Genomic DNA, 17,332 nt, shown 5'->3' with positions numbered 1-17,332 from the left:
AGCTCACTCTGGATTAACCTGGGGAAGTGGAATTTCCAGGAATTAAGTCAGTATCTATCCAGGGGATACCTTGATTTTCCATAGGCTGGCACCAGAATACTTCCTACAGTTCAGGTGTTCCCAAGCCACACACAGCACATCCTCAGGAATCCCACACCTGTGGGAATAACACTGTGTTGCTCTGACCTTTTATGACACAAACAATATTCCCGATTTCCCATAAACATTTACTATGATCATCAAAATAGTAGAAGCAAACACACCAAGTATTTCTATGATTAATGCAAATAATGGGAGGTATATCCACCACCACAGACAGAAAAAGGATTTCTCTCGATTGGAGACGGATACATTCTGCAAGTAGATATTTTTAATTACTTTTTTTCTCATTTTCACAGCGGTCTGTTCCTGCTCCTCTTCTGTTCCCGACTTAAGCCCTGGCAATGGGCCTGCAAGGAAAGTGTTGTGTTGCTTCTCCTTTCAGACATGCACATCACAGATTAGAAGCAAGCAAGCACACGACTAAGCCAAGGAACACACATTATTTAGTGTGGTCCATCTGTCCAAGGGAAGCTGCTCTTACATTTATCTGCTTTATTATCTTCTAATTAATCACGTATTATCAGTCGTTAACATGCTCTCACTAAGATGCATGTACCCACTTAGCAAATTAATAAAATCAGCTAATGAGTTCTCACATTTGGCAGCTGTGAAGGCTCCCTCTGGCTGTCTTGGTGTTGTGTGGGTGCTCATTTTTGGCACACCCAGGTGTCTGACACACCCAGGTGCAGGACAGCCTGAGCTCCAGCTACCAGTCTGCACCCAGATTTCCCTCTTCCCTCCCTGAAAATGATGCCCCATCACAGTCATATTTCTTCCCCCTTTGTGCATGGATAATTTCCAGACTTGACAGCACCACCTTGTTATGCCACCACCATTTCTCCCTGAGTGGGAGTTCATCCCCAGGAGCCCATCACCTTCCTCACCCATCTCTGACATGCCTGGGGCTCCCAGGAGGACTGAAGGCCCCCATGTACTCACCAGCACCATGCACACCTCCACCAGCCCTGGGCGCAGCACCAGAGGCCACAATACTGCAAAGGAGTCCACCACACTCCTCTGGCACTGCCTGTGCCAGAGACAAGGAACACAACTTGGACAGGTGTTCTGCTGCCTTTGGAAGTTGTCAGCTCTTGCAGGTGGTTCTTCACCTCCAAATCCTGCTGTCTTCAGCTTCCACATCTCCTGCTTTCCCTTCTTTGGAGCATCTGAAAGCAGTGTCAGGCCCTGCTCTCTGCCACATGAACAGGAAGGTGTGGTGGACACCAGCTCCCCATCAGGCACAAGATCTGCTCCCACCAGCCAGGGCCATTGGCATCATCCTTATCCCTGCAGGCCACACTCACCCCTGTCCCTGCTCTGCTCACACACTCGGACTTTCCTGTGCTTTGGTCAAACTGCCCCTGCTACAAATTCCTGCCCAGGATCTGCCTCCACACCTCCCCACAGCAGGCCAGCAGCACCTCCCTGGCTTTTCCTCTGTTCCCCTGACACCCTGGGCCAGCATGGCGATATCCCCACCAGGGTCCCCCCACAACACTGCCACCAGATCCAGCCCACCACACGTGGAACACCCAGCACTAATGAGGTCACCTTCAGCCATTAAGCTCCTGCTAGTTAATGAACTCCACTGACCTCATCAGTTGCCAGGATGAATCCCACAGAGATCACTCCTGCTCCTGAATTCCTCCCAGGCCTTGGGGCCATCTCCTGCTCCCAGCTCCCACCCAGACAGAGGACTACATGGCACCAGGGGTATCTGTCCCTGAGATGACAGGGAACACACTGCAGGACAGTGGCACCACTGGTAGGGTCTCCAAGCTACCAAACCTGTTCCAGTCCCACTGGCACAGCAGCAACTCCCAGTGACCTCATCAGCAGAGAGCAAAACACAATGGGAACCTTTCAAAGCACCATGCTTTTAAAACACACCACTTTAGCCACAAGACAAGCACTGACAAATTTTCAGTTTTATTAAAAAAATTCTAGCAGCAAAACCTGTAACAATTCAAAAAACAAAACCAAAAAAAACCCAAAAAAAAAGAAGAAGACCAAACCTTCGAAAGAACATGACACAGAAAAAGATGGAGATGGAGAGAGACAGATCTGGGGTTGCTCCACCGTTCACTCAAGTTCCTTATAGCGGGCAAACATGACCCTCCGGACGGCGTCGCGGTAGGTCTCGTTGGACTGCCTCTTGGGGGGCTTCCCTGGGGCCCCCAGCCCAGGGCCCTTCCTCCTGTTTTCTGCCTGCAAACAGACACAGCTTGTGTTAGTGATTCCTACTCCCATAAATAAAAAGCTTCCCTGGGCTGCTCCAGGAGTGCTGACTGCTCCTGTGTGGATCCACGAGCGGAGGAAGAGCAAGCGCTCTGTGTTCCTTCTAAAGCTCTTTGGGAAAAACTACAGAGCCTTTGTGGGCAACAAAGGCAGCCAGCAAATGCCCAGTGGGAATCAAACCCCAGGGATCAGCCATGGAGGAGCAGACAGAGGAGTGGGCAGCCAAGGGTGGGCAGCCAAGGGTGGGCAGCCAAGAGACAGCGCCGGCAGCCACGGGTGAGCCAGGATTGAACACGAGCAAAGGAAAGCTCTGGGCTCCTGGGGAGCTGTTTGCAGTTTGCCTGCATTGGCACAAGCTCAGCTGTTCTCTCTAACAGAGCTCCTATGGGCACTGGTACCTCGCTTGGAATTTCAACCAGTTTTGAAGGACTGGCTTCTGCAGCCAGCAGCTGAATTATTCAGCAATACCTGCCTGGAGTTAGCCCAGGAGAGCAGGCCTGAGGCTGGAATTTTCTCTGACTTTTCAGTCCAACCTACCTGAATACCAGAGACCTCACCAGCTGGGCCAAGAGATCAGAGTTGTGTAGGGCTGGCATGGTCACATGGCTTTGCCCAGCATGACTTGGAGGTGAAAGGCAAGCACATTTCTTCTGGCCTTTCTATGAACTATAGGAGGGCTGTGCTCTGCCATCAGCTCCCCATCCAGAGGGGGAGCCCTGACAGGAGCTCAGACCTCCCAGAGTGTGGCGCTGGAGCTGGTTCTGGGCACAGGGACCTCACCACGAGGACTGAGCAGCAGCTGGGACCAGTTCCTGTGTCTGCACTGAAGAGGGACTCTTGCCTCATGTATATGGGCTCAAGCAAATATGCGTCACAAAGCCTCAAATATTTGCTTTAATGATCTACTTGACTGCAGGCTGAACATCACCCTGTGAACCCTGCTCCAAGCTGCCTGTCCCTCAGCAGAGAGCTGTGGACACCACAGCACCTGGCCAGCCCCAAACCTGTCCCCAGAGAGAGCACGGTGCTGCTTGTGTGGCCCTGGGCAAGGCAGAGCAGACCCTGCCCCAGGCTGCCTCTCAGATAAATCCTCTGCAGTAAACGAAGGTCCACTGAGAGACCAGCCTGTTGCAGAAGGCAGGATCTACCTGACCCTGCCTGTCCCTGACATCCTTTGCCCATGGGCCTCTGCTCCTTGTCAGGTGCTGTATCTTGGTATTATCATCTGATGTCCAGAGTCTGCAATGGCAGCAAGAGCCTCACAAGTGCTAAGCAGTGCAGACAAAGAGCATCTTGGGCCCTGTGGCTTTGGCTATGCTCACAACTCCCCAGGGGAAGTTCACCTTTTTCCTCAGCTCATATCACCACAGAGAACCGAGCTGGTGACCTGTTCAAACCCCAGCCTGGCTTTGAGCAGGTACTAATGAGATGCTCATACCCTTCCTGCTCACTGTTACTCCATTTTCAACACCTCCAGATCCGTATAAATTCTAACCTTGTTCTACAGCCAACATACTTGCAGCCCCTCCCAGTCTGCAAAGTTCATCAGTGCACACATATTATTCCATCAAGCAGGTGCTGAGATTTGCAGCCTGACTTGAACTCCCTCCAGCTGTCCTGGGAAACATTATGGGCTGCAGGACAGTGGTGTGCTCTGAAAGGCAGGGAAGACTCACCTCCACTGGTGATGCTGTGCCCTGCTGGTTGTGGCCAAAGCCCTTCTTCCAGCCTGCAGACTGCACCATTCGGTTCCCTTTGTTGTTACTGTCAAGTCTTGGGTCATAGTCACTGCAAAAGAACCAGAAGCAATTGTCCAGTCTTGCAATGCTTCAAACACACACCAGGGATTTTTATTCTGCTAATAGAACCTTCATTGACATTTCAGTCTCTCATGAGGGATATCCAAGTTTATTGCCAGAAGCACACCGCCTAAGGAAACCACCCGGGCAGATTCTGTGTGCAGGGCTCACACACAATTTCTTGTCCCACCTCAGGGGGAAATACACCAGGGCACAGGAAATGAGCTCAGACTCCAAAATATTTACAGTGTAAGCAAGCCAGGAGCCTTCTGTGCTTGTATTTCCTAATTAAAATCTTAGCAATAGCATAAAAGCGAAGTCCAATCCCTGCTGCTCTGTTAGATCTTTCCTTTCTCCCAGTGCTGTGGTCATGGAGCTCAACAGATGCAGTGTTGATTCGGACACTCTTTCTCCCACCTCATTATTCATCCAAGACCATTATCCAAAAGCCACAGTTTTGAAAACCTCTCAGCATAAAAGACTCTTCCTTGAGACAACTTCTACTTTCTGGCTGCTGGTGACACTGTGCACAAACTGTTTTAGTTTATCTACAGCTATTCCAGGAAAACAGAGGGAAGAGAAGATGTGGATGTTTAAACTGCAAGACACAGAGGACAGGTCTCACTCTGAGGTGCCGTGCCAGAAGAAACAGGCACATAACCAGTTCCATCCTCAACACATGGCTGGCCGCTCCCCAGCCCACTGAACACGCAAGCTCACAGCAGGCAGGCCTGTCGGGAACTTCACACAGCACGCACTCTTTTCCTCCACCTACTCCCAACGAGATGGAAACAGCTCCCAGTGTTCCTCTGAGTCAGGGAACAGATGAAACACAGCTTTGCTCTTTCTTTCAATGGCTACATGCCAGGACAGGAGGGCAGCAAGTGCCTTAAGGACGAGGTGGATGGGAACAGGCTGCGTTCTATTCTCTGTGTCCAGCCAGACACACTCAGACCTTCATCTCACCCCTGTAGCACCAGGCAGCTTTTCTCTGCCCTGTCCCAAACCATTGTTTCTACCCCAGCCCCACCCTGTGTCCTGCAGCACAAGAGGCTCACACTTTGAAGAGCTCTGCCTCAGTCTGTCTGGCTGTTACTTTGCAGACCTACCCCACTGGACAATTCCCAGCCTTGGTCTGCCAGCAGCACACACCCCATCCCAGCATCAGCACCCCCAAAGAGATGCACCCAGAACAGCCATTACCTCTCTGAGTCTCGGTCATATCTGAGTCGTTTCCTCTCTGGTGAATCCATCTGCTGGAATTTCTCTCTCCGGTCATTTCCTTTGTCTTTATGCCTCCCCTTCACAACAGAAAGGGCAAAGTAAGTACAGGAGCTATGAAGGATCCAACACTGCAGGAGACTGCTCTGCACCCAGGTCTCATCTCATGCTCAGCTGGCTGGAAGGCTGTCCTGGGGACTCACAAGCACTGAATGCTCACATCCCACAGTACACTTGCTCTGTTCAGATGCCATCTGTTGGGCTGACCCAGAGCTGTTGCTGCAGCCTTACAGCTACCACACCAGGAGCAGCTCTATGACCTTCCAAGCAATAGACAGCTACAGCTCTCCTGTCCCTGGCCAGGCAGCAGCAGCCCATACACCCCATCAGTTTTAGATGGAAATCTGTGTCCCACTTAGTCCAGAGATCAGTGCTGGCTTGCAGGACAACAAAACCACACTCAGACCTTTCTGTGAGGAGCGAGATCTGCTCTTAGAAGTCACAGAACTACCTACAGGTCCCTGTGCAGAGTGAGCCCACAGTTCACTTTTGGGAGGCATCTGATGCCTGGTGCCTATGTGGATGCCTGCTGACACCTGGAACATAAGTGGAGGGTCCTCCTGGGATCACCACCCCCCAGGGCAGAAGCACAAGCAGCTGCCTGCCCACCACCACAGACGCACCTCACGCTCTCTCTTCTCCAAATACGCCAGTTCTTGCTCAGATCGTTTAATCTTCATGTGAATCTCTAGGTTTTGCTGGAAGGAGGAAGACAGAAGGCAGTGTCAAGCAGAGAACACAAGCTGTCAGGGTCATCTGCTCCACCCATAAGGAGCACAGGTAAAGCAGCATGCTCTTGTACCTCAGGTAAAGCAGCATGCTCTTGTACCTGCACTATACCAGGCACAGCAGCCTCTCTTGCAGCCCAGACCACCTGCTCCCCCACAAAGGCCTGGAGCCCTTCCTCCCTGCAGTAAGGAAGGCAATCAGTCCTATTTTAACCCATGAGCAGCTTGGCTCTCCTAAAAGCAAGAGCTCAAAGGCAGCACAGAACATGGGGGTGCACCTGCCAAGTTCCCACTGCTCTCACTCTCATGTGTGCCAGCACCCCACTCTCCCCACTCTCCACAAGCTTAGCTATCCCACTACAGCTTATAAAGTCACACCTTGATGTTATAGCACTCCCATGGCAGAAACAAGCAGTTCACACAATGCTTTGAACAGAGCTTTGGGGGAACTTTGCCTGCTGCTGTGTCAATTTCAGCACAGCTCTTCCCACCCAACCACTGCATCTTCCGTGCAGCTCACAAAGCCATTGAGCCAACGGCAGCCCCCAGCTTCCCCATACCTTGTGCAGGTTGGAAAGCTGCTGGTGCTTGATGAGCACTTCCTTGTTGGGAAACTGCCTCCTACACAGCAGGCAGGCCAGCTTGTTCCAGTCAGTCAGTTTGTCGTCGCTGGCCTTGGCCTTCCGCGCCTGCTCCTCGCGCGGTGCCGGTGGGTGCGCGGGAGGTGGCAGCCACTGAGCCTGGGACTGCTCCTCCTCTTCCTCCTCCTCTTCATTGTCACTGTCTCCTCCATACTCTCCCAGCAGTCCTATCAGAGGGTTCACCACCTTGGGCTGAGGGAAGCGGAGGAAAGTGTGACAGTTTGTAGCATCAAGCCTGCCAGGCCAGTGGGGCTTTGCTTCCCCAACCCATCTCCCCGTGACTCCTGTCTCTGTTCCAGTCCAAGAGGCAGAGAATTGCTTCCCAGCAGCACAGGCAGGGAACAGAGAGGAGCTGGTTGGCTTCTCTCCCTTCTCACCATGGTGTGGAAGCCCTTCTGCTCTCTAGACAGGCCTTGCCTTGGTGCCAGGCTTTTCCAACTTGCCACACACCTGAGAGCACAAGAAGCCAACCGAGGCAGCGGCTGTTTGGCAGCGAGCTGCTGTCACTCACTTCCTCTAGAAATGGAGATCAGCGAGATTTGGCCTTCCTCAGCCCGGAGGTGGCTGGAAGAGTTTTCTGCCTTAGGACTGGCTGAGTGAGATCCTGCTCAAATGCAGGTAACAAATGTGCCCATGCTAGAAGCCCAAAACAAGGTCAGACTTAAAAAAACAAGCTGCCTTCAATCCCCAGCACACCCTCCTCTGGCATGAGAAACATCTCTGGCACCTCTGGCACTCACAGTTGCAGCCAGGCTGTGCTGAGCCTCCCTAGAACTGTATCCAGGCTCACACAGGTCAAAACACAATCCTATGGAGATACTTACTGGGGCTGCACTCTCTTCCTTTTTCGCAGAAGGAGGTAAAGGCTTTTTAAAGACATCTTCTGCAGAGAACTTCTCCTCTCCAGTCTCAGTCTGAAACAGTCAAGAACAGGTCTTGAGACTGCCATAGCATGGACTCAGAGCACACAATATCTAAGCACTCAAACAGGCCCCCAAGGAAACCAGGTGGTTGGCAGAAATGAGTTGTGGTTCTGGTGGGAGACATTCCCATTCTGGGGAATCCAGAGCTTTCCTGGAGCCATACTCATGATTTCAGAGACAGCTGCAGCAGCTCACCATGCTGTCTCAGCCCACCCCACTCTCATTCTCTGCTACACTGTGATGCTGACAGTGGTCCCAGTTGTGCCTCAGAGCAGTGAGGGAGGTGGGGCAGGGCCAGGTCACATTTGAGCACCTCTGTGTGTGCACAAAGGACATGAAGACCACGTGCAAAGCCACCCCCACTGCCAGACAACACCGATTTTTTCTGCTGTGACTGTGGCACAACATATGGCCAGGCTCAGCCAGCATGGTGGGGTTTCCAGGATCCTCTTTATCCTGGACAGAGGGCACCAGAGACTGCAGCCAGCACTGCACAGGATGAGCCTGTGATACTCAGCTGTGTCCTCAGCAGCACAGACAGTTGGCTGGGATGAAGCTTCACTTTCACACATTTTACAGAGAACTGGGCTGGAGCCCTGGACAGGCTCCAATTTAGTGGCTCATGAGTTACTCATACTTGACCAGGGAAGACAAGTGTAACACCTTACCAGGCCTGTGCTCTCATCCTTCTTCACAGAGGGAGGCAATGGCTTTTTGAAGACATCTTCTGCAAAGAATCTCTCCTCTCCAGGCTCATTCTGAAAAATCCAAGAGCGGGCATTAGGCCAGTGATAACACAGGTGTCAGAGAGCACAGTACAGCCAGGAAGCCACTCCTGAGCACCCATGGAAAACAGGAAAGTGGGAAAAATGACAGAATGATTTCTACAGGAGATGCTTTTATCCTCCATTCAGACAGGACCATGCTTCTCCTAGGTCAGTGTCCCTGAAAGCCACCATACCTGGTGACTGCTTGGCTGGCTTGTCACCAGCCTCAGGGAGTTACAACCCAGCTGCCCAGTACTGGTCATTCCACTCAGCACATTCAGACCAGAGGCAAGGAAGAACACAAAGTTTCTGCCTTGGTGGCTAAATCACTTCCAGCAACTCTCCTGGCATTCCTCAGGCCGTGTCATTATCACAGCCCTGAGCTGTGCTCAAACATCACTTTGGGCAGCTACTCCCAACCAGCAGCTCCCACACTGGCATTTGCTGACTGGGAACAGCAGTTAAGGACACTGTCCTGGGACTGGAGGGCCAGGAACTGCAGTTAGGGGAGAGCTGAGTATCCATCACCATCTGACTGGGTGTGTTTTAATGTGTCTGCCAGTTTTTTGTTATCTATTACAACAGTTGGGTGCTTTCAGCAGCACGAGTGAAACATATCTCAGTTACCTGGATGTGTCTGAATCCTTCACCATAAGGAAGGGACGAGAAGCCCTGGATTTAATGTAAGGAGAGAAAAATTTCAAGAACTTACTCCCTGGCTGGACAACCACCATGTTCCTTTCCAGCTGCTGACCCCACTGTCTTCTCTCACTGTCCCTTCCTTTTGGAATCCTCTAATTACTCTCTACTTTCTAACCTCTTCCTTCAGCTTCCTGGTGTCAGGTCATTCTGATGCCTGGAGGGACTTACCTTAGCAGAAGTACTTTTCCCTTTGTCCTTTTTGTCCCTGTTGTCCCTGCTGTGTGGCTCCTTCCTGTCACTTGTCCACTCCTGGCTCCCATGCCGCCGCCTCCTGCTCTCCGTCGGGGGTGGGGAGGGCTCCCGGTCTATTGTGACTTCCCTCTGAAAGAGGCATTTGGAGCAGGCTTAGCCCAACCCCTGCAGGTTTTCTTACTGGGCTTCTTGTCCTTGCTGAGCTGGGGAGACCAGCACAGTAAGAAGGGACTGCAGAGGGCAAAGGCTTCAGAACTTTGCTAGGGGAGAAGACAGCTGAGCACAGCCAGGTCACCAGAGCACTGCCCTGCTCTCCCACAGCATGGACATCCCCAGGATCATGAAAACAAGATTATATTTCCAGAAAATCTCTGCTGATGGCTCTTTTTTGGCATCTTTACAGCTATTGCTGGCTAGGATTGAGAAGCAAAGAGACCACAGATGAAAACAGAGCTCTGCTGTCCATTCTTTCTTACAGACAGTCACATATCACATGTCTACAGCAAAATTCAGCTCTGCCTCTAAATCTGCTCAAGTTAAAGCAGACAAAAACTCTCAAAAGACAGAGCTTCAGAGGCCAGAGGCAGCTACAGCTGGTTCAACATACAGCTAATGGGTTCCTAGCCTCTCATTAATTTGATATTTTGCAACATGCATCCTTTCACACAGGTCAGGAGACAGAGTGAAAAACACAAAGCTGCCTCTGTACTGCCCTACACTGGCTTGTCTTCAGGATGTGGCTGCAAAATCCCTCCAGAAAAGAGCAGTCTGTAAGAACATATTGCATGTAAAGCTTCCTTCCCACGCACTCACCTGAGTTCTGGGGTCATAGTATGTTCCAGCTATGGGATCATAGTAATTCCCAGTGTCAGGATCATAAATGTATGTGGACACATCTGATGGTGCTGAAGAGAGAGACAGGAGTTAGCACCACAGGCTTCCAAAAGCCGAACTTAACTTTTACAAAGACAAAAACACGAACAAACATTACACTGGTGAAAGGATCAATAATGGGGAAGAATTCTTTTTTTCTCCTGGCAAGAGAGGTATGAGTATCTTTATATCCCTTGACCTACATAATCTTTTCTTTAAGGAGTAAGAGGGGGGATAAGTTTTCACAATTCTGGTTAGGACTCTGGGAAAACTTCCATATCAAAACAAATTTACAGGAGCTGAGCTGAGATCACAAGACCACAACACTTGGTCATGAAATTCAGTAATTTCCCTAAGAATGGGGTAATGAGTATCTACATCCACCCACTCCTGTGAACAAGGAAAAGCTGTTCTCTCTCAATCCTGTTTAAAGTGATGACACTCCCCACATCCCTTCCACCCCACTGGTGCATGAAAGCTCCTGATAAGAAAGGGGAGTGAACTATTTCTACAGGAAAAGCCAAAGGCCTTAAGGGTAGTAGGCCCATAATGTCAGGAATGCTTCTCATTTCCAAAGTGTCCTTTGACAGACCTCAGAAATGCTATATATAAATCAGTAAAACAATCAGGAGTGCTCCTCCAGCTACTGGCATTGCTGCATCAAATGTATTTTCTTCTGTCTTCTCTAGTAACTGCCAGGCTGATTTTATCTCATCAGTTTTCCACAACAAGGAAAAATAGGCAGCAAGTTTCCTTTATCTGCATGTAGTTTCGCACAGTGAGAATAGAGAGAAACACATCATCAGATAGGAAAATGTGACTAAACAAAGTTGGCAAAGGAACTCACAAGTGGGTGTAGCAAACAAACCTACTCTTAGCCTTTAAAAATATTTTTGGGCTGATTTCTACATGTCAGTGCCCTTTTAAGGAAGAAAAGTCTCCACAGTAGGAGTGAAGCAGAGTTTAACTTACACTGTGCTCTGGTGCGTCTCTGTGATTCGCCACCCCTCCTGTCTCTCATGCCCCTTCTGCCCTGGAGTAAGTGAACAACACAAACAGATCAGAGACTCTTTAACAAACATCAGATTGCTTCTCCTCCCTCTAACAGGCCCAATGTTCAGGAGAAGGGCTCTTTTAGCCATCCTAAACAGAGCACAAGCAGACATAGCTTTTCATCTACAGAGCAGTGTCTGTAGATGTCAGCAGTGTCTGACACGGACAGTGTCACAAAGCACGAGATCTCTGCAGCTTCCATGAGAGGTGCTCATAGCAATCTGTATGGAGGCCTTCAGCCCATCCAGGGTATGGTAGAGTCCTGTAGTCTAGTAACAAACACTAAAGGGATCAGTCATCAGTGAAATCACTCTGTGAAGTGTGGCATCAAGTAACCCAGCCCAGAACTTCCTCCAACAGCACTGACTTGCACTTCTATGCAATGATAATCAGTATGAGGGGCAGAGCAGCAGTGCGCACATTAGAGCATTATCACCCCATCTTCAAACATGGTGAAACATGTTCTGCAGTACTTCAGCAGCCCAAAGAGAAAAAGCCTAACAGAGCCAGGCCCATCACCCCCCAGTGCTCCCTCCCTTTAAGCAACCTGCAGGGAAGCTGTGCAGACCTACCGGGCCATAGTAGGAATTGTCACCGTGCTCCCCATAGTCATTCCTGTTGAGATAAAGGTTGCAAGTTAATGGCAATTTGGTTTTACACTAACCTCAGTATATTCAAAATGATCAGCAGGACCAATAAAGGCAGAAAGACCATATTTTCTGGCCACATGTTGGACTGTGTCCATCCCAGGAGACAGACTTGGCAAACCACTGTCTCCACAAGAAATATGACTCCACTCTGCTCTGTCTGCAAAGATGAATCTCTCCACATGTTTTTAAAAAAGCTGAACCCACTAATTCCTGCAGAATGGGATTTGATGGCTGGACAACAAGATGCATTATGATCACTAATCCCATTCTGCTCAATCACCAAAGCTGCTTCAAGCTTCAATGCCTTCATTTCTCCAACACATTTTTTGGTTGTAGGAACATCTGTGCTAATTCCCATGCCAAACTTAAAGCACCTGCTCTGACAACAGAGTTCCAGCCTCACTGTACAGCACATAAAGGACAACACCACTGCCTCATCTGTCAGTACCTTCTCCTCCCTGTAGCAAGATTCACTTCCAACGTACGCCCATCAATGCAGATGGGGGGATCCAGGTTCTGCAGTATCTTTAGCAACCTCAGCGCCTCCTGTAAAAGGAAAAAGAATGTCCCTTTCCATGAGAAGGAAACAGCACATTTTACACATCAAGTCTGCCAGAAAGGAATGTTTTGTGCTCAGTAGAACAAGAAACACAACAGTAAATATTAGTCTAAGTGTCAGTGAAGGGTATTTAGGATGTGACAAAAGGGATAAATGCAATGTGAGGTTCTCTGCTTGTCCTATGACTGCTTACAGCAGCCAGCTGGGGACGACATTCTCCTAGGGCTGCCAGACAGTGCAGCACTGTGGCTGCTGCTGCCCCAAAGTGTTTTGGTAAACACTCTCTGGACCAACATCAAAGAACAGCTGTGGAGTCTGGGAGCCACCCAGACACAGAAAATGTGAACCCTCCAACATGGGAGGGTCTGTTAATTGAGATTCTTGCGTTCTACAAACAAAAACAATTGGATTCAAGTTCTCTGCAAACCAAATACCTATGCAAGAAGTGTTCAAGTTTAGAGTGTATAAAAAGAAATGTACTGAGGTGAGAAACTCAATCAGTGTCACAGCTTGTGACAACAATCAGTCTTTGACTCCTAAAGCCAGAGAACAACAGCTGTACCAGCTGAGAAGAAAAGGGAGTGAACTATTTCTACAGAAAAAGCCAAAGGCCTTAAGGGTAGTAGGCCCATAATGTCAGGAATGCTTCTCATTTCCAAAGTGTCCTTTGACAGACCTCAGTCTGTCAAATTCCTGTACCTGGTCAGACAAGCAGAAGAAAGGACTCACTCTAGCACAGCAGCCTCACAAGTACAGAGATTTCTTGCATTTCTGTAGTTTCTCTACTTCTACAGATCTCAGATGCCAACAGAGGGAGCAGGTGAAAGCAGGAAAGTACTTACAGCATGAGATTCCAGCTCGATGAAGCCGTAGGTCTGCCCCATGCGCCCGGCCTTGTTCTTCATGATGCGCACGCTGGACGTGGAGAGCCGCACGTACGGGGCCAGGAGCCCCACGATCACCTCGGGGGGGGTGAACCGAGTGATTCGCTTCAGCATAATCGCTGAGAGACACGGCCAGGAACGTGGCCCAGGGAGAAAAAGCAGTGAAAAAAAGATAATTTAGAACCAAGTTTACTGTGACTAAACCACTCAAAGCAAGAGCACAGCTCCTTGCAGTCGAGGCTCAAAGCCATTGTTTTTTTCTCTCCACTTTGCAAGATGCTCCAGTTACCACCTCCAATTGCTAACCTTTCCTTCCCAGAAAAGAGAGGAGAAAGTGGCCTCTTCACAGAGCTCAGCCCTAGGTAACTGCTGGCCCAAAAGACTTTTGAAGCTGTGCTAAGTTAACTGCACCACCCTAAGCCAGCTCAGCCTGAATTAATTTTCCTAAAGGCAATTTGTCAGCACCTTTGGAGCTGGACAGCCCTCCATTACTCTCTGCCACAGATTTGCACAACATAGAAATAGCCTCCAGAGGTTTTAGTGAAATGCTGCCATTTCTGCAGACAACCTCATGGAGTGCAAGCAAGAGGAATCCAAAACTGGTCTTTGTGTCACTCACTTCTGCTTCCTCCACCATCTGGTGGCGTGGCTTCCTCTGCTTCCCTCTGAGAGGGCGGCTCCTGGTGCCGGTCCATGTCCCTTCTCTTCTCCTGTGAGGGCCGATGCTCTCTCCCTTCATCTCTCTTCCTTGGCTCCTGTTCCTGAGGCTGACATTCCTGCTGTGGAGCAGGAACTGAGGGCTGGAGAGACTGCTTTGGAGATCCTGGTTGACCTGACAATTCTTGCTCAGGTGTTTCAAGCTTTGTCTCTGCTATTAGAGAGGAGAAATGAACTGGTTTCACATAAGATTGCTTCAGCAGGTATTTTTTTTTTCTCCTATTTTCTGGCCCTTGCAGTAGTGCTCCTTATAAAAGGTCAAGCTGTACTGCCTGTTGCATACCCACTGTTTTAACATTTGGCAGACACAAGGTTTGTTCAGGTACCATCATCCTTCCATTGCCTTGTTTTGTGTTGGGCTGCTTTACAGGACTTTTCTAGTCAGAGACAAGAGGCTTTTTGGCCTCCTTTTAGGATTAGCTCTTGCCTGAACAAACGAGAATCAAGGATGGATTTAGATACATTCCTTCCACATCCAGGACAACCTCAATGGCAGTGATATCCTTACTGTCCATGATGTACTCCTGATCATCCATAGCCAAACAATATCAACTAGTAACTGTCACCCTGTTTATATGCTAGAGGAAAACTGGGTTCAGACCCCCCTGAGACCACTGAGTCAAACACATCCATAATACAGTGTCAGATTGTATCAGGTGCCTACTGACCACAGCTGAGGCAGGAACAATGTGGGAACACCCTGCCCCCCCAGCCTAGCTATACCATTCAGAGAACACAATCCCAACAAGTTTCTATGCTTGAAGGCCTCTGAATGGTCTGGCTTCACTGTAAAAGAGATCTCTACCTGAGCTTCCAACGCTGCTGGAAAGGGAAGCCAGATCTGTGAGGCTGCAAAGGCGGATACCACCAGCCCAGCACCTGCTGCTGAAGCCTCTTTCCACAAAGAGAAGCAAATGAGGGTGCAAGACATGGCAGAGTGAAGCTTCCCTCTTTAATGTCCCTGCGAGTCAGTCCCTGCTCTCCTTCTGTTTGGGCAGTGGGCGGCATGGCAGAACACACAACTGTTGGGAAAGCTGCACAGTGCCTTGCTTGGCTGCCAGCACAGCTCACCTTGGACAGGCTTGTACTCATTTGTCTCCAGTTTGCAGAGTGCAGAGTTTTGGCTACAGAACCTCATGCAAAATTTGCACATGAAACCAGTTTGCACCTGCAGCTGTGAAAACCGCCCGTGCAAATCACAGCCATGAGCACAACCCTAGAGATGGGGAGGGCAACTCTTACTGAATTCTTGCTCAGCCGACGTGTCCTCTCCCTCAGCACCACCTCTGGACTCTGGGCCTGCTCTGCTCCCTGTAAGAGAGGCACACTTCAGTCCACTTCACACCCATCAGTCACAAAGCATGCCAGAACTCATACAAAGCTGCAGTAACCACTACAGATGCCTAGAGAGTGGCTTTGTTTCACCCAGTCATAGAGAGGTTATCTTATTGCACCCTTCCCCAAGAAAACCAGGCCAGTAGGAAGCATTCACCACAATCTGTCTTCACAGCAGGTTAAAGGCTCTGTTTAATTTGCTCCTGGGCAGTTTCATTACAACCCACAGCTACGCTGGGCCAGCTGTGTGGATTTTGCTGTCACAACACTGATGGAGGAGCCACAGAGCATGGAAAACACAACCACAGGGACAGGGCTTCAGTAAACAGAGATCTGTGCAGCAGCAGTGGATGAACTGCCCTTCTGCCTGGGGCAGGAGTGCAGTACATGGAAGTCTGCTCAAGGATAAGAGTCAAGGCTTACAAAGTGGCTGGAATGGCAGGCAGTGCCAGAGGAGGGTGGAGGATTCACTCATGGCACTGCAGCCCCTGGTACTGCACCCAGGGATGGTGATGGTGGGCACAGCCATCATCCCAAAGAAATCAGTTCCTCATGGAAGTGTGTTTTGGCTCTTATGCCTTCCCACCCCAGAAATCAGAGGTGTTGGTGGGGTGAGGAGAAGCTCCTGGAGAACTCCTCTCATACATTTTTTACAGCCAGCAAGGTGAGTTCAGCAATTCCAGTCCTGGATTCACCTCTAATCTCCTCTCTTAAGAACAAGGGATAGGACAAATGGAAATAGTCTCAAGTTGCTCTGGGGGAGGTTTTTAGATTAGATATTAGAGAAAATTCCTTGACCAAAAGGGTGGTCAAGCACTGGAACAGGCTACCCTGGGAAGTGATAGAATTACCATCTCTGGAAGTGTTCAAAAAACGTGTAGGTGTGGTGCTCAGAGACATGGGTTAGTGGTGGGCTTGGCCACGATGGGTTAATGGTCGGACATGATTCCAGAGGTCTTTCTAACCTTAATGATTCCATGATTCTGTGATCCTAATCTGAGAGTCTCAAAAGTGAGGCAAATCTGAGTCTCTGAATGACACTAAAACCATGCAGCTGCACGTCCCAAGGAAGGAGGGTTGAGGGGAAGCCATCTCACCTACAGAGAGCAGTGCCAGCTCACAGTGCCAAAGGACACACAACTATGACCCCCTGGATGAAAGGACAATACCAGGCAGTAGGAGGGAAAGGCTGTGGGCAGTAAAACACCTCTCCACCAAGCCTCACAGCTGCAGAGAACCTGACAGCAACCCATTGCATGTAGCATCTTTAGTGTGGACAGGCAAAAAGGGTCTAAATGAAGCAAAACAAACAATCCTCCCACACAGTGCTCAGCTAGTCCACCAACAGGGATGCCATGCGAAACCAGAAGAGAAACTTACTTGTCAGGTTAGATGAAACTTTTAACCGACCAAGCTCAGGGGACCAGATATACTCACCATCTCTTGGGAGCTTGCAATAGGAACAGGAAGATCTGTAGCCCACAGTAGACACCTTACACTGCAATGGAAGATGGACAGCATGAGGAAGTCATGTTTTGAAGGCAGTGGGTACAACCTGCTCCAGAATTCCAGACTCTGCAGCGTGCTTTCAGAAAGTAACAGCCATGAAAAGTTACAGTGATGGGGAATGGCAGCAGGGGCCTTTGCTGGAATTGTAGGTACATGCTCATATAACTCACAGCTGGGTTTGCCTTGGGAACAGGGCTTTCACACAACTATGGAGCGCACATTTATTCACTAGTCCTTGAGATGGAACTCTTCCCCCTCTCAAGTGATGCTGGATCAAAAACTCCCTGCTAGGCACAATGTTGATTCTAAGGGTCCAAAGTTACCTTGGCATTCTCTAACCTGAATTCACCCCTCAAGCAGTGCTGAAGTCCTAATCTGA

At 49.7% G+C, this 17,332-nt stretch overlaps 1 protein-coding gene across 2 annotated transcripts in view; it reads right to left on the bottom strand.

Annotated features, from left to right (window-relative positions):
- Nucleotides 1-2,012: 2,012 nt before the first annotated feature.
- RBM6 (RNA binding motif protein 6) overlaps nucleotides 2,013-17,332 on the bottom strand; it is a 58,172-nt gene continuing 42,852 nt past the window's right edge. For both annotated transcript variants that reach the window (XM_036390955.1, XM_036390954.1), the window contains exons 8-23: nucleotides 16,882-16,942; nucleotides 15,352-15,420; nucleotides 14,012-14,263; nucleotides 13,351-13,511; nucleotides 12,398-12,495; nucleotides 11,872-11,914; nucleotides 11,219-11,279; nucleotides 10,187-10,278; nucleotides 9,350-9,502; nucleotides 8,381-8,470; nucleotides 7,614-7,703; nucleotides 6,709-6,981; nucleotides 6,044-6,118; nucleotides 5,343-5,440; nucleotides 4,017-4,128; nucleotides 2,013-2,310 (exon numbers count right to left, since the gene is read on the bottom strand). In XM_036390955.1, the coding sequence (XP_036246848.1) occupies nucleotides 2,185-2,310; nucleotides 4,017-4,128; nucleotides 5,343-5,440; nucleotides 6,044-6,118; nucleotides 6,709-6,981; nucleotides 7,614-7,703; nucleotides 8,381-8,470; nucleotides 9,350-9,502; nucleotides 10,187-10,278; nucleotides 11,219-11,279; nucleotides 11,872-11,914; nucleotides 12,398-12,495; nucleotides 13,351-13,511; nucleotides 14,012-14,263; nucleotides 15,352-15,420; nucleotides 16,882-16,942 (1,854 nt within the window). In that variant the 3' untranslated portion in view covers nucleotides 2,013-2,184. The remainder of the gene's footprint in view (nucleotides 2,311-4,016; nucleotides 4,129-5,342; nucleotides 5,441-6,043; nucleotides 6,119-6,708; nucleotides 6,982-7,613; nucleotides 7,704-8,380; nucleotides 8,471-9,349; nucleotides 9,503-10,186; nucleotides 10,279-11,218; nucleotides 11,280-11,871; nucleotides 11,915-12,397; nucleotides 12,496-13,350; nucleotides 13,512-14,011; nucleotides 14,264-15,351; nucleotides 15,421-16,881; nucleotides 16,943-17,332) is intronic.

This window comes from Molothrus ater, chromosome 11 (assembly GCF_012460135.2).
Source record: "Molothrus ater isolate BHLD 08-10-18 breed brown headed cowbird chromosome 11, BPBGC_Mater_1.1, whole genome shotgun sequence".
Classification (NCBI taxonomy): Eukaryota; Metazoa; Chordata; class Aves; order Passeriformes; family Icteridae; genus Molothrus; species Molothrus ater.
This window is presented reverse-complemented; position numbering and strand designations above follow the sequence as displayed.